Genomic DNA, 16,896 nt, shown 5'->3' on the forward strand with positions numbered 1-16,896 from the left:
TATTAACTTCACATAGTGGGAGATGACAAGCAGATTTATCATGGGGATCATTTTGTAACATGTAAAAATATCAAATCACTATGATATATACCTTAATATTATCTTGTATATCATTTATACTTCAGTAAAAATTAAAAACATGGATAAAATAGAGTATTCCCCCAAAAAAGGACAAAAGGTAAAGATAACACATCAGAAACAACTGACAACTATAAAAATAAATGTAAGCAATATTGTGTTGAATAACAGTTACTTTGCAGTATCAGATATAAACTGAAGAGTTAAATTAATGCTTACTTTATTACTTTTCCTTAATATTATATCTTTAGTTACTGATAATTGGTAAATTCAAGGTCTTTTGATTGCATCTTATGCTTCCCTATGTTTCTGTTTTCTCATTTGAAATACCCTCTCTTCTTTGCTCTATTTATCCAAATCCTTAACTCTCAAAATCCAGTTCAATTTTTTCTTATTTCCTCCCAACACTCTCAGTACATAAACATGTGATAGCTTTTGAATTCCTAGATAATTTTTGAATTCCTAGAATATTAAATGCTTTTTGTAGGTAACTGGCATGTAATTATGCACTGCTTGTCCTTTCACTCATGCAATTAAAGTAACTACTATATGCTAGGCACTCTGCTACAGCTAGAAATAGGACAGTAAACAAGGCAGATGCAGTCTCTGCTCATCATTAAAGCTTCCTAGTCATTGGAAAACAGAGCTTTATGCACAGAGTCATCCAGCAGGGTAGTAGGACCATGAAAAAAGCCCCAGGGGTATGGGATACAAAGCCACTCAGGGAGGGTGCAGGCTTGGAAAGGTTCCATTCCAAGAATACAGTACAGGAAGTCATAAGTCACTTCTCAGAAAGAGGATAATTTCAGAAAGAGGACAATTAAATACTGAAGAACACCCAAGGACTAATGGGAGAGCATTGGCCGCTTCTGGTAGAAAGACTGACTGGCATACAGCTGCCTTTTGCAAACAGTTAATTCCACTTCAAACTCACAAGCTTCATGTCAGCTAGGAGTATATTTAGTAGAAGCTCAGCAAAGATTTGTTTGAGTGCATGAATTAGAAGTAAGGCCTGGACAGAGTAGGGACTGAGACAGAACTCAGTATTTGCAAAGGAAAGTTGTAGTCCAATAAAGAAATGGTTAGTTAGCAATAGACTGTATAAATTAGTGCACAGTATACCCTAAAGTGCCCAGATTTTTTTTTTAATTTATGTGTCACATAATGCTATCCACAGAAGCGGAATCCCAGCAGAACTCGCCGAGGGCCTTTGTTGAAACAACTCACACATTAATGGAAAATATTCCTGGCCTCTTTAGAAGATGTAAAGAGATGAACTCATCTGGAAAATGTGAATTTGGGCCTAAATATTTCTTCATTGTTAAAGAATAGGTTTTAAACATTTGTTTTAGCTGAAATTCACCAAAGAGTACAAATAGGAGCATGTGATATATTCATCTCTTATAGAGCAAAGATTGCTAACTGTGATCTATAATTAGTAAACACAGATCGCCAATCTTGTAGCAGCCTCTGAGTCAGAGATGTGATTTCGGTTAGAATAATCAACCCACAGATAAGCAATTCCAACTTATATTGATAGAAGCCTATGTTACAGGCTGCATAGAAAATTAACAGAGCAGGCATTAAAAATTAACTGATGAGGGATCCCTGGGTGGCGCAGCGGTTTAGCGCCTGCCTTTGGCCCAGGGCGCGATCCTGGAGACCCGGGATCGAATCCCACATCGGGCTCCCGGTGCATGGAGCCTGCTTCTCCCTCTGCCTGTGTCTCTGCCTCTCTCTCTCTCTCACTTAATTTTTATTTAAATAAATAAAAATTAAAAAAAAAATTAACTGATGAGAACCTGTGAATTCCAAAAGATTTACCACCATGTGCTGAGGACTATTGTGATTTTTCAGGCAATGTCCTTTTAAAAAAAGAAAGAAGGAAAGAAAGAAATGTAGTGAGAGAACAAAGGACTGTTTTCCCATGAGAAATTTGTTTGAAACAGTTAAAAAGCGAACATTAGCAGGAAACAAACAAGTGAAATTAACTGGCACATGGGATTCCTACAGGAGGCAACTCTGTACACAATTGCAACCTATGACTTTTCTGTAAACAAATGAACAGTAAACCTGTGAAGCAACTAGCTAATGACATCTTTTTTTTTTTTTTTTTTTTTTGATTTTAGTTTTTTTTTTTAATTTTTATTTATTTATGATAGTCACACAGAGAGAGAGAGAGAGGCAGAGACACAGGCAGAGGGAGAAGCAGGCTCCATGCACCGGGAGTCCGACGTGGGACTCGATCCCAGGTCTCCAGGATCGCGCCCTGGGCCAAAGGCAGGCGCTAAACCGCTGCGCCACCCAGGGATCCCTAGCTAATGACATCTTAAACTAGGTAAATTCCAACAGTTTCTCTTCTCTGCCTTCTCCCCTATTTTATAGTACTAGCTACTTCTGACTTTTGAAAAAAACAACTCATAATCTGGGTGAAAAATCTCAATATATTAATCCCCCAGCAGCAAGCCCGTAAATGGCTGCTTGTACCTGGCTGTGAACCTGATACCTAGCCTGCTGAACCAGTTCTTTGCTGTGGTGTCACCTACGTCTATGTACAATTCACCTGTTCTGAACTTGGTTCAGATAGAATGCTATCTTCAGTGTCTTTGTGCTTCAGTTACTGGAAACTGAAGACACACTGATTTTTCTTAACAAATAAATGTAAATGCTGAACACAATGAAAACTTTTCAAGGCTTCTTATATATGAGGTACTGGTTTTCAAGAGAGTGTAACATGGATGAGGGAAATACATCTTTATTTTTGGTAACCTCAACTAAAATTTGGTGTTTTCTTTAATCATGAATGCAAGCAATACATCATGGTAATAGTAGTACCTGTGACTCTCTCACCAATGATAAAAAAAAGCTTTAATATCACTTTGTAGAACTGAAAATATCTCAAGAATGTCACTTATGCTTATCAGTCATTTGTGTTTATTCCATTCTCCTTCAGACCTTGTCACTTAATATACATTTACTAATTTACTAATTTACTAAGTCAAAATTTGGGATTTAAAAATATTTTAATAATTGGTATTGTTTCCTTTGTAATTCTAGTATTTTGTTTCATATATTTAAAGCAGTATTATTGGGGGTGAATGGGTGACGGGCACTGAGGGGGGCACTTGACGGGATGAGCACTGGGTGTTATTCTGTATGTTGGCAAATTGAACACCAATAAAAAATAAATTTATTATTAAAAAAATAAAACAGTATTATTAAGAAGTTCATCAGACTGCCAAAGAGATTTGTGACACACAGAGATACATAACACACATGATTAAGAACCACTGGTTGCTGTGAGCCTGGGTGGCTCAGTTGGTTAAGTGTCCAACTCTTGGTTTCTGCTCAGGTCATGATCTCAGGGTCTTGGGATCAAGCCCTACATGTGACTCTATGCTCGGCATGGAGACTCCTGAAGATCCTCTCCCTCTCCCCGTCCCCCCACATGTGTGCACTCTGTCTCTAAAAATAAAAATAAAAAAATCTTTTTTAAAAAGAGAACTGGTGACTGTGAAGAATTCTGCTTTTAATTTACAATGTCTCTATCTTCAGAGGGAAAAATTGTTATTGACCAAGTTTAAAAAGCCAAGAGAGAGGAAGACCCTGAACAAAAAATAATATAATTAAGAGATTTTATCTAGCTAGCTTTGCTCTTACAAAAATCAAATTACATGGTTTCTAATTCATTCTTTCCTCACTAACTTTAAAATGCTATTAAATATGATTTTGAAATTTTTGAATTATGGTAGATGTGAGGCAGAATGGTTTAGATAAACATAATTACTGTTACCAGCTGTTGACAAGCTAAGTTAGAAAACAAACGAAACTATAATAATTGCTTAACACAAAGTAATCACTTCCCCTTTCTAACATATGTGGATCAGAGCCCCTAGAAAGCACTGATCATCACTAATATTACTGTTTCCTGGATACGAGAACGTTTTAAGTTCTAATAGCAGAAGTTGAATGCAATGGTTTAGAGGATGGATTTCGGAGTTAGAATTGGTTTTTAATGCTGATTATACTATTACAATTTATATAACCTGGGTCTCAATTCTGTGGCCTGAAAAATTAGGATAAAATATCGATATCTTGTAAATTTATTCTGAAGATTAAGAGACTTAACAAGTGCAAAAGAATTAGCACATCATATGGGAAAAAAGGAACCAGTTTGTAACTGGAAATCGATCACAAGAGTAGCAACAGTTGTGGGACAAGAAATGAAAGGAAAATAGCAAAAATGGTATGAAAGTTATATTCTTTAGAATTGGCCATATCATTCTGTTAAAAGAGAAACTAAATCAATTAAAATTAAATTCAATTAAAATTGTTAGCATCTTAACAGAAATTCTCTCTTCATGACACAAGGGACTCCAGAGGCACCGGCTTCTCAGAAGCCATAGTGGGTAGCATTCAAGACATCTGAAAGAGGTAAATCATGGCGGGGGCGGGGGGGTAGAAAGAACTTCAGAAAAATCTCAGTCAAAACTATGCCTTGAACAAATATTGCCACACTCCCCAAGATGATAAAAAGGAACATTGATTTTATATAAATCAGGGCACTGTGAGCCTGTGACAACTAATTTAATAAAACACAAGTTGCTACTTGTGTGCTATAGCTTAAAATGCCAAAATCAAACTGTTTTCTCTCTCAATCTGGTCCAGGTCAATAATATAATATAGACAAAATTATGTAAATTGAATTGCTAACATGCTGAAGCAATTCTGGAAAAGCAAGTGAAGTTCTGGCACTAAAGATTTAGTTTAATCAATTTACAATCTAAAATCTACAAGACAGTCTTTGAAAAAAATCAGCTTTCTATATCCTGATTATCTATCTTCTCTATCCATGTTTTCTATATTCCTTTCTCTGAAATAATGAATAAAATGCCAAGATGACTAAAATAGTATCAGACGTTTGGTAGTCTGGACAGATCAAAATACGCCTAAATCCGAAAATGTTTCTGACACACTCCAATAGTTAGACACCTGTAGTGTTAGCAATTAGTTGTAAATCTTCTCAGAGTAGGACTGTGGTGAGCATATGTGTCAGGGGTGGCATAGTCGTGAGTTAGGAAGGATGGAGAATGTTTGCTTTGTCGATTAACCCTTACACAAAACTGAGGCTCACTGTTCACTAGCTTCAGGGTAAAAGCAGACCCAGAACAACCAGTCTTCTAAGTAGGCAAAGGGATCTGGCCTTTCGTTTGTTGATTTGACATTTTTCACAGCCTATTGAACAAAATCTGTATTTCCATACTTAATATGATCTTCAGATAGAATTTCCAGATAGATAAATATCAGAGCTCTAAATTAGAAGTCAGAAAAAACTGGACTCATATTCTTGTTCTTAAAACACCATGTGAGCCGGGGCAAGAAATATAACCTCATAATCTTAGCCCCTTTATCTCTCAATGAATAGTTTAAACAAATTACAGGTGACCCCATCTGCTCTAAAATTCTCTGAACCACTAAGCAAGATAAAACAATGAACTAATTGAGCAATGGTCTTTCAGCATAACTAGGTTGCTATAATCAGGAGGACGCTCCTGAAATACATTATTTTTCTCCACTTCTGGCTTGAATATATTATTTTTTTCTATCATAACAGTGTAACAGCCCTGAATGCCTTCAGTCAAAATTCCCTACAGCACACAGTCATCTTGATTAAAATCTCAACAGTTTATTACAGATGGAGTAGTTCCAAAACATAATAATACTCTTCAGGTAGCAGGTGTTCCTGCATTTATTCAAATGGCTGGCTGAAAAGATGCAAAAGTCTTTTGTTTCCTGATGAGGTTAAACAGACTTTTACCTATGAAAACAAACTGTCAAACACAGGTACATTTAAAAACCCCTCTCAAATTATTTTTTGACCATTAAAATCTACATATAACTCATCCATAATTAACCCGATCAGAAAACAAGTAGCCAGAAAAACAGGTAAAATTAAATATATTTGTAAAAACAAGTTGACTTTTATGTAACACAGCTTTGTTCTACCTCTGAGCACTTGGTTCATTTTTTGTTTTAAATCTTAGATGATCTGAAAAGCAATACATTTACACTTCACAAGAAATTTAATGCTGGATGTAAATGAGTAAAAGGTAAGTAAATATAAGTAAAAGGAGACATGTTATCAAGAATGAGTAAAATTTTTTGAAAAAAAGAATTACTAAATCAGAAAAAGACCTGGCAATGTAATTTAAATTATCAACATCTGATTTTCCTCTATAGAAAGACAGAAACAAAACCGATTGTGTAACATTCTAAGCTTAATTTTTAATCACCTGAGTTAAAGTCCTAGCTCATCCACTTACTTACAACCTTTGACTTAATATTTAGTCCCTCTGAGTTTTCATTGACTCATCATAAATGAAGACATAACCAGTTACCATCGACTAAATCCTACTCGCAATGTGGTTTGGTCCAAGAAATGAGTGACAGATCTATCCTCCTATATGGTAAATTGTCCAATGTTATTTAAAAAATTAGTTATGTTTTAAAAAGTTATTTCTCTTGAAAAAGTCACTTCATTTTATTTTGTGTGTTTCTACATATATAACTAAAGGAAATTCAAAGGAAAGAAAAAAATAATTTCTCAATGAAATACTTTTTCCATACTTTTTTGCGTAATTCACTCATCACCTTAAGACAAAAAAGATTACATTTGTTCCAGATACATCACTTTAGTGAAAACTAATTCTCATGTGACTGTAGGCAAGCAATATAGAATAAAAATATAATATATAGAATATGGAAAATTGTACAGCTCTTTACTAAATGTTTCCTAAACAAATAGTTTTGCTATCCTGATACTTCCCTAAATTAACTCCTTTAATACAAGAGTAGTTTAAGAGTCACAAATATGCATGCTAGGAACTATTACTCATTTTGTTTTCCTAAAAAAGAAAATTATTCCATGATTTGAGCCAATGAAAATAGATCTCTCTAAAACAGAATCTGTGTTTCATTATAAAAGCAGAACTCATTAGTATCAGTGAAAAACTCTCGGGAATAAAGGTGAGGGTAAAAATGTAAGTTTTGGATGTAAATATACCTAGATTCAAAGTCCCAGCCTGTCAGTGACTAGTTAGGTAGACGTTTCTATGAAGCTCCCTTTACCCATCCTTCAGTAAAATGGAACTTGCATTTTAACTCAGAGGGTTGTGCTAAGAATTAATTACATAAAATAGTATTAAGTATTATGTTCAATAAATGTTAAATATTTGATGTTCAATGAATGCATCCACTACTGTGGTTGTGATGTATAATCAGAACTACCCTTTCCAACAACATTGATATTGAATTATTGCTCAATGGTTGCATAGCTTTTGCATCTGATTGCATGTATGTATCTCAGAATACAAATTTTTCAGATCAGACTTTTTATTGAATTATAATTGACGTGGAATATTATATTAGTCTCGGGTGTATAGCATAGCGATTCAATATTTTTGCATATTATGAAATGATCGCCTGGAGAGGTCTGGTTACTACCTGTTAGTATAAAAAATTATTGCAATGTTATTGACTATATTCCATAGACTGTACATTGCATGCCCATAAATTACTTATTTTATAACTGGAAGTTTGTAACTCTTAATCCCCTTTACCTATTCCAACTGTCCCCTGACCCTCTCCCCTCTGGCAACCACTAGTTTGTCGTCTGTATCTTTCTGTTTTGTTTGTTTGCTTTTTTTTTTTAGATTCTACACATAAGTGAAAGCATATGGTAGTTGTCTTTTTCTGATTTACTCACTTAACACAATGCCTTTAAAGTGTATCTGTGTTGTTGCAAATGGTAAGATTTCATTCTTTTTTTTTTTTTTTACAGTTGAACAATATTCTTTTGTATATCACATCTTCTTTAACATTTATCTCAATGGACACTTAGGGTTACTTCCATGACTTGGCTATAGTAAATAATGCTGCAGGAAACACAGGCATGCATATATATTTTCCAATTAGTGTTTTTGTTTTCTTTGTATAAATACCCATAAGTGGAATTGCTGGATCACACGGTAGTTTTATTTTTGAAAAATTTTTGAGGAAAATTTTATACTGATTTCCACAGTGGCTGAACCAGTTTGCATTCCCACCAACAGTGTAGGAGGGTTCCCACATCCTCACCAACACTTATGTCTTGTGTTTTTGATAATAGCCATTCTGATAGGTGTGAGGTGATACCTCATTGAGGTTTGGATAAGGCAGCCTATAGAAGAGTCTTGTTTTCCTTATCCATTTAGCCATCCCATGTCTTTTGATTGAAGGATAGTTCCCTTACACTTAAAGTCACTATTTCTAGGTATGTACTTACTGTCATCTTGTTAATTGTTTCCTCACTGTTATTGTTGTCCTTCTCTGTTCCTTTCTTGGTTTGTTACTTCGTGTTTGTTTTCTTTATATTTAGATTGCTTTGTCTTTTACTTTTGTGTTCTTAACTATAAGCTTTCTTCTTTGTGGTTATGGTCTGGTTCACATATAACATGTATATAACTGTCTCCTTTAAGTTGACAGTAAGTTAATTTTGAATGTATCCCAAAGTTTTATATTTGTACTCCTCTCTTCTGCATTTTTATATTGTTGATAACACATTTAACATATTTTTTATTTTATTTATCCCTTAACTCATTGCGGTAGTTTTATTGTACTACCTTTGTCTTTTACCCTTCATATTTGTTTTATAAGTTGTTGATCCACTCACTACCTTGATTACTTGTCCTTCCGGTTAGATTTTTAACTCTCATTTGTTTTCTTAGTTTTCTCTCATTTTTTTCTTTAGTTTTCTTACTAGTAATTAGTACCTTTTCTTTTTAGCTTAGAAAAGCATTCTTTACATTTTTTGTATGGTTGGGTTCAGTGGTGATGAACCCCTTTAGCTTCTGCTTCCTGGAAAACTCTTAATCTCTTCTTCAATTCTGAATGACAGACTTGCCAGGTAGAGAATTCTTGGTTGGGAGTTCTTCCCTTTCAGAACTTTGAATATATTATGCCATGCATGCCCTTCTGACCTATAAATTTCCTGCTGAGAAACCTTCTGATAGAGTTATAATGGCTCCCTTTTATACAGCGTGTTGCTTTTCTCTTGCTTTCAGTATCTTCTCTTTATTATTAATTTTTACTATTTTAATTATAGTGTTCCTTGGTGTGTTTCTCTTTGGATTCATCTTTTCTCTTTTTAAAAAAGATTTATTTATTTATTTATGGGGGGAGAGAAAGAGAGCAGGAGGAAGGTGAGAGGGAAAGAATCTTCAAGCAACCCGCCCACTGAGTGCGGAGCCCAACGTGAGGGCTCAATCCTATAACCCACAAGATCACGACCTGAGACAAAACCAAGAGCTGCTCACTCATCCAACTGAGCCACCCAGGCATCACTGGATTCACCTTATTTGAAACTCTCTGGGCTTTCTGGACTTGAATATTTATTCCCTTCCCTGAATTAGGTAAGTTTTCTGCCATTATTTCTTTGAGAATTTTCCTGGCCCTTTCTCTCTCTCTCCTCCCGTGACTCCTATAATGAAAATGTTATTCTGCTTGATACTGTCCCAGTGGTCCCTTAAGGCATTTTGTCTTTTTAAAAACTCTTTTTTGCTTTCATTTTCCTGCTGTGATTGGGTGTTTTCCATGGATTTGCTTCTGTTTTACTGATTCACGTTTCTATTCCATCCGTTCTGCTGTTGAACCCCTACAGTGCGTTTCTCAGTTCAGATTTAACTTCTCTTTGGTATTTTCATCTAGTTCCTAACTCCCTGCAGAAGTTCTTGCTGTGTTCATCCATTCTTCTCCTGAGATCTGTGAGCCTCTTTATGGCCATTACTATGAATTCTTTATTAAGTGTGTTGCTTATCTCAGTTTCATTAAGGTCTTTCTCTGAGGAGTTTCCTTGCTGTTTGGATATATTCCTCTGTCTCCTCATTTTGCCTCTCTCTGTTTCTCTGTATGTATTGGGTGAAATGGCTACCTTCCTTCATCTTGAGAGAGTAGTCTTATGTAGGAGTTTTTCCATGTGAGCCAGAAGCACAACCTCCCCTGGCCACCAGAACCAGGCACTCTATGGGCATCTGCGGTATGGTTTGAGTAAGTCTGCTGGCTCTGATAGAGCCACAGTTGCTGTGCAGGGAGATCAGGGCTCCCACCACTTGCCCACTCCATTTATGCACCAGATAGGTAGAGTTCAGGGTGCTCATCTGACCTGCTTGTGGCTTGGCTGCTACATGAGGGAGATGGGCTCTGTCACTCACCTGGTCTTGATGCAGCTCCGATAATGCACAGAGTGAATGAAATGTGGGGAGCTTCCCCCAGCCTCGTTATGTGGCAGGGAGAGCAGACCATGACCTTCATGTGTTAGCTAGAGGGAGGGCACCAAAGATGGCACACATTTGTTCTATCGTCAGGAAGTTAGGATGAGTGGCAAAAATGGACACACCAGCACTTCCATCCCTGGATAATGTCCTCACAGGTTCCTGACCCTCTGGCAGTCATTTTAAAATTAGTGCATCTCCCTTCTTATGGTTTAGGTGCTTTCAAGTCTATTCCTCTTGTGCTAGATCTCCATGTGAATGCATTTGCAGATGAGCCCTTTTAGAGTGGGATATATGTTCCTTATAATTCTATGATTCTTTTGGTCCCTATTGTGGGGTTATTGCATCTGAGACAGGGCCCAGGGAGGCCATGTCTCTTCCTCTCCTATCCTTTGCAAAGTGTCTTTTTTGTCTCTTACTGTGGAAAGGCTAGTCATCTAGTTCTCATGGGGGGAGGGGGCTTTCCTTGTTTGTTTACAGAGGAAAATTATTACATGTATAGCTAGAAATTTGTTGTGTCTAAGGAAAGAGTTGCATTTAGGGTATTCCTACACCATCATCTTGAACTACCCTCAATTCCCAGACTAGATTTTACTTTTGTGCAGGTAACCCATAACAGTCACTCCTTCGACTGTCCCCAAAAGAGGTGCTTTGGCCTAGCACCACTCCTCTTCTGCAGGCCCTTCTCTGAAGAGCCCAGAAGGACAAAAAGCCTAAAATTTCAAGGTCTTGCTCTCAAGATTTTATGACCTGCCTGTTGAAACAGAATAAGTATAATTGAACATTTAGTGAAAAAGAAGAATTTTTTGGAGCTGTGAAGGACACAGCTTATTATTCTGAGGAGTAATCATGGTGGGCAAAATTGGTCAAGGAAAGTTTTGCAAAAAGCTCAATCTACCCGATTGTGTTGGGTTTGGTATGGAGGCAAAAGAGGGAAACACAGAAGGAAATATTCCTGAGAAGAGACAGAGGAGACTGAGCCAGAGGCAACACCTGCATAAATTGAGACCATTTCAAAAGACAAGAAGTAAAGAAATAAATAAATAAAGGGCAGAATTCTTGCTCCTATCATGTCTGCCATCTGGCTAGGATGCTTTCAAATTAATGAGCAGGTTAAAATCCAGCATGGTTCCACAAAGAGAGAAGCCTAAGAAGTACTTTGTAATGATGATCAAAAATATGTATTATATTAATTACCAAAATAAAACGATTGCTCTAAAATTCCTGAATATAATATACACGATGAAAGATTTCTCTTTTGCAATAAATATCACTAAATGAAGATAATCATGTTTTTTTTTCTTAAAAAAAAAAGTGTTACTGGGTTTTAAAAAAACATAGCAGAAAGATAGTTTTTTAAAAATACTGTTAAATATCTATAGGAATCAATCGGAGGAATCATAGGAGTTCAACATGACTTGACAGGAAGACTTCTCTCTCACAATAGTTTAATTATACATTTTATTAGTAATATAAAGTTTGTTACTATGATAGAAGAGAGACTAAGGTGAATGTGAGGGAAACAAATACTAAAGCAAAGTCCACAAGGCAGAGCAAAATCTTTCACCTGAGAAATCCTTCCCTGTGTAGCCAGGTGTCACATGCGGCAATGTACTTGCAGAACACTCTTGTGCAAACTTTAAGCATTATATTTAAGCTCCTACATTTATATGCAAGCATAAATCACAGTGGTATTTGCTGCACGTGTTTTATTAGGTAGGCATTTCTGATTATCGAATAACCCTAAAATATACAGTTAACTCGGTTTTTGGATAAAATGCAGACTATTCAGCCATCACCTATTCCGAAAGAGAGCCCTTCAGTATTCTAGTCAGGCGTTCTCCAACAGTGCTAGGGTACTTCAGCAAAGCTCATGTGTGACAAAACAGCAGTGGCCTCTAGAGCATGTTTTTAAAGCCAGCTCTCTCAGAATTCTAACTAAATTTCTCAAATGAACACACACACACACACACACACACACACGTGCATGCACACTCATCTCGTTTTTGCTGCTGTTTTAACTTGCCAAAGAGTAAAGGTATATGAATCAGGTCTTATTAATATTAATATATACGTTGTTATTTTGCTCCCTGAACACTGTCACTTTGTTATACTAAATTAAAGCCCTGACAGAAACATCCAATGAATCATCACTAAGAAAATGCATTGTTGTGTCATAGTTAATAAGCAGTTCAATGTAATCACACCTTGATCATTCTCCGGAGCAGTTCGGTCCTTTGCATGGTGTGGTTAGAACCAAAATGTCTAATATTAGTTCCCTTAATGATTGCTCAAACAGAAGTTAAAATGGAAAGTCACTCTCCCTTCAGATGTACAAATAATCTTTTTTTTTTTTTTTCTGAGAAGGATAGGGAAGGAAACGTCAAAACAGCAAGAAGAAATTTATGAGTCTTAGACTACATGTTATCATAAAAGGAGTCTCTGGGATTCAGTCATAATCACAGGGTATGATGTTGAGCTCAAAGCTAGTTCCCATGCCCTGCTTATCAACCCCCACAGAACATGTGAACCACAAGTAGAAGCTCCCATCCCAGATGAAAGGAAGCTTCTTCTGGCCAAGGTAGCAGAACTGTAAAAACTCCCTTTGGCCATGGACGGCCTGTAGGGCACTTTGATAAGCCCAGAGGAATCACAGGCAAAGATCCTACCCTAATGAGGACTGAATGGACCCCGTGGCTTTTGCAGATAGGAAATACCAGAAGCTTAGGGTGCAGGCAGTGCTGGATTCTTGCCACACAGCACTCTTGAGGTGTGCTTCTTCACCCCGAAGACCCAATGGAGTAGCCTCCAGATACAAGAAGTGTCCTAGGAACAAGGACGGCATTCAGACAGGGCACGAACAAGAATGAGGGGATCATTTTAGCTCCTCCATCTTACTTAGGGTTTTTAAGTATATTTCATAGGCTATGAGCTGCCAAAGGCATTTCCATTTGAAACAGAAAGAAAACCCAATAGCCTTGCTTCTAGCTCACTGACAGAACAATTTCAAAGCACTGTCTGTGCTTTGAGCAAAGTACTTCACAGAATGCAGATTAACCGATGTGACAGGATATTTATGCCACTGAATCAACAAAATAGTTATAGAAATCATTTCATGGACCCCCTAAACTACCCACTTGTAAAACAATGCAAAGATACTATCTACAAAAAATATATAAAGGAATTATGGTGTACTTTCACAAATTCAGTCACCTACGGAATGCACAAGTAAAATGCTGAGAATCTTATTATGTACCATGAAGGATATTGAGTTTTGGGATGCCTGGGTGGCTCAGCGGTTGAGTGTCTGCCTTTGGCTTATGGGGATGGAGTCCCGTATTGGGCTACCTGCAGGGAGCCTGCTTCTCCCTCTGCTTCTGCCTCTGTCTCTCTCTTGCTCTGTGTCTCTCATGAATAAATAAATACATCTTAAAAAAAGATATTGTTTTACATTTGTGTATCCAAATACTTTTATGTACGTAGAGCTGAGTGTTTGCACGGGGCTCAGACCTTTCTTTCTCTGGTGTGGTTAGTTTGGGCTCCTGGAGGGCTCTGTTTCATCATAAGCCCATGGAGTTTCCACACTTAGACACCATCTTTCCTATTCTATAGCTTCCAGGAATTCGAGGTCCCTTCTTTACTGACATCCCTTGACCATTGAGTCTGAGACTTGACCTCATTTACTCATGGCAAAACTGAGGCATTCCCAACACTTCTGACATGTGTGACCTTACAGTCACATCAGCACAGCACCTCTGCAGCTTCCCAACTACCTTCCTTCACACATATCATCCCATTTCTCTAATCCTTGTTTGGGACACAGGGAAAACTTGATTCTTTCCATTTGCAGATGAGAAATTTGAGAATCTGAAAAACTATATGACATACGAATGATCACATGAGTGATAGAATTTTGGGTTATTAATTATAAATTATGTCATTTAGGAAAAGTGCCCGATGGCAGCATAAATTATCATCTATCTACAATTAATAGAATGATATTAAAATTTGGTAACTCCCCCGTTATGTGTCGAATTGCATCCCCGCATCCCCCACTCCCCCAAAGATGATGGAGTCCCAATTCCATTCCCCTGTGAACGTTATCTTATTTCAAAATAGGCCCTTTATGGATGACCAAATTAGAATGAAGTCATCAGGGCAGGCCTCAATCCATACTAAGAATGTGTCGTAATGAAAAGGATAAATTCAGACACAGAGACAGACGTGCACAGAGGGAAGACAATGTAAAGACACATGAGAATGCCACCTACAAGCCAAGTAACGTGTGAGTCTACAGCAGCTAAGAGAGAAGCAAAGAATTGGTGATTTCCCCTCACAGCCCTCAAAAGGAACCAGTTGTGCTGACACCTTAATCGCACACTTCTAGCTTCCAGAACTGTGCAACAATGCCTGTGGCTTACATCTCTGGTACTTTGTGATGGCAGCCCCAGGAGACAAATACGCTCACCAAATGTTTGCCTCGCTTGCCATGGTACCAGAGTAATCTCTCTAGAGATGCTGTAAAAGACTCATAACCTACCTTTTTTGTTTCCAAGTGTGTGGTCTTTGGGAGGTCTTAGGGTTTGATGAGAGCCAACTCCCAAAGCCCAATCAAAGTTTTCAACCAAGGAGTTTTGCCAGCCACACCAGCCTCTCTCAAAAGTACAGGAGGTACCACATTCATTTTCATCAGTCTCATCTCCACAGTCATCTACAAAATTACAGCTTTGCTCTGGTTTATAACATTTGCCGTTCTGACATTCTCGAAAGCCAGGGGGACAGATACCTAGAAGACAGAAAACAAATGAAGATGAGGAAATACTACTAACACATCTGAAGCTACATGACATCCTTACTTAGCTTAAAAGCTAGTAAGAGTAGATTCACTTTAACACATAAAGAAACATGGTGTTCTTAGGAATGTGAGTTATCTGACTCCTATCCTTCTCTCCTGGTCCCCTCCAGGGTTTTGCCCAATAGATCACTCACGAGGATTACTCAAAATGAAAAAAAAATCAAGTATCATGTTACTGATCTAGGAAAGTATCCCAAGTCTCCTCACATACAGCATTTCCTGTAAGTTCAAGGATATAAATTAGATCTGAAAGCCAAAGTGAGGCTTTCAATTTTTTATCCTGAAACAAAATCTTTAGGGTACTCAGAGCTTATGTATTATGTTGTATTTGGAAGTCTATTCCATTACCACCCACACATTTCAAGATTTATCAGAAACCAAATAGATACATGGTACTTCTTCAAAATCAGGGGTATGAATATATAAGTAATATTCAACTTTCTAACAGATTTTTTCCTTCAAAATGCACATATATCTGTCAATCATTTAGAATTTTAGAACCAATTTGCCTACATAGCAATGTCAACAATAAATATTTTTTCCCACAAAGCTTAAAATAAAGGGCAATGTTTTTGAAGACCTGAGTTTGAATCCTGGTGTTGATACTTCTCAGCTATGAGACTTGGCTTAATTAGCTAAGCTCATTGAAGAGACTACTGTTGATATTCTCAGCATCTAGAACAGTGCCTGGCCATTAGTAGGTGACTAAAAAATATGAGTCAAATAAACGGAGAAGTGAAATACAGTGCTCTGGATATGACAAAGCAGTTCCATATTCACATTTAGGGTATAATTGTTATCCTGCTCTAATATTACAATAGGGCATAGCACCAGGGTAACAATATTTCAGTAGAAAAGTCATTTGAAGATCCATCTTGGAATATCCACTTCCCAGGCTCTGTGACACTATGGTATCTGAGACTTTCTTCCTTCCTGTCTTTCCTATCTGGTAGGTAGAGGAACCAATAATGCCTCCCTATTTTACTTCTACTTGAGCTTCTATGGCCTGGGGTTGTCTGGTGGCTGAGGATTGGTGTGGATTAGAGCTGAGAAGTAAGTTGGGAAGGTGTTCTGGAAGCTAAAATCTCCTGCTGATTAAAATCTTCAAAGATTTTACAAAGAAGCTTTCATGTCCTCCGTCAGTCCCACATTTTAGAAAATAGAAGGCTAAGAGGGAAGAAGTGGGAGGAGATGGATGTGATGTCACGTAGAAACCACTGGGGGAGAAGACTAGTGTTCTGGAAGCTTCTAGCCATTTTGTGTGTTAAGCTGTTTCTGGACTGCTTGTTCAAAATTGCCTAATTAAATGCCCTTTACACTTGCAAAGCTTTTGAAAATAAGTTTCAACCATGCATTCTGCCTCTAACAAAACTTTCTTGTCTGGGTTAATTGCTAACATTTTCTTTTCTTGCAGCGTGGGATTAAACTATTTTTATTTAGCTGCCCAGTTCAGTTTTAGCAGATTGGGGGTAAGGCAAAAGACCTTTAATGTTTCAATCACAGAGCTTGACTCAGAATCAGAACATTAAAGCATTCCTGAGCTACCTAGAAATGGAGATCATTTACATTAACCTCCATTCATAGATGAAAGATAAATGAGGATTATAGATGTTAAATGACTTGATGATTTTTTGATAGCAGAGGTACAATTTGCAC

General features: G+C 37.2%; 1 protein-coding gene across 1 annotated transcript in view; it reads right to left on the minus strand.

Moving 5' to 3' along the window:
• The window catches only part of LOC119878439 (MAM and LDL-receptor class A domain-containing protein 1-like), a 38,151-nt gene that overhangs the window by 20,633 nt on the left and 622 nt on the right, over positions 1–16,896 (minus strand). Inside the window, exon 2 of the mRNA XM_038589064.1 lies at positions 14,926–15,171. Within this exon, the coding sequence (XP_038444992.1) occupies positions 14,926–15,171 (246 nt within the window). The remainder of the gene's footprint in view (positions 1–14,925; positions 15,172–16,896) is intronic.

This window comes from Canis lupus, unplaced genomic scaffold (genome assembly GCF_011100685.1).
Source record: "Canis lupus familiaris isolate Mischka breed German Shepherd unplaced genomic scaffold, alternate assembly UU_Cfam_GSD_1.0 chrUn_S1626H1817, whole genome shotgun sequence".
Taxonomy (NCBI): Eukaryota; Metazoa; Chordata; class Mammalia; order Carnivora; family Canidae; genus Canis; species Canis lupus.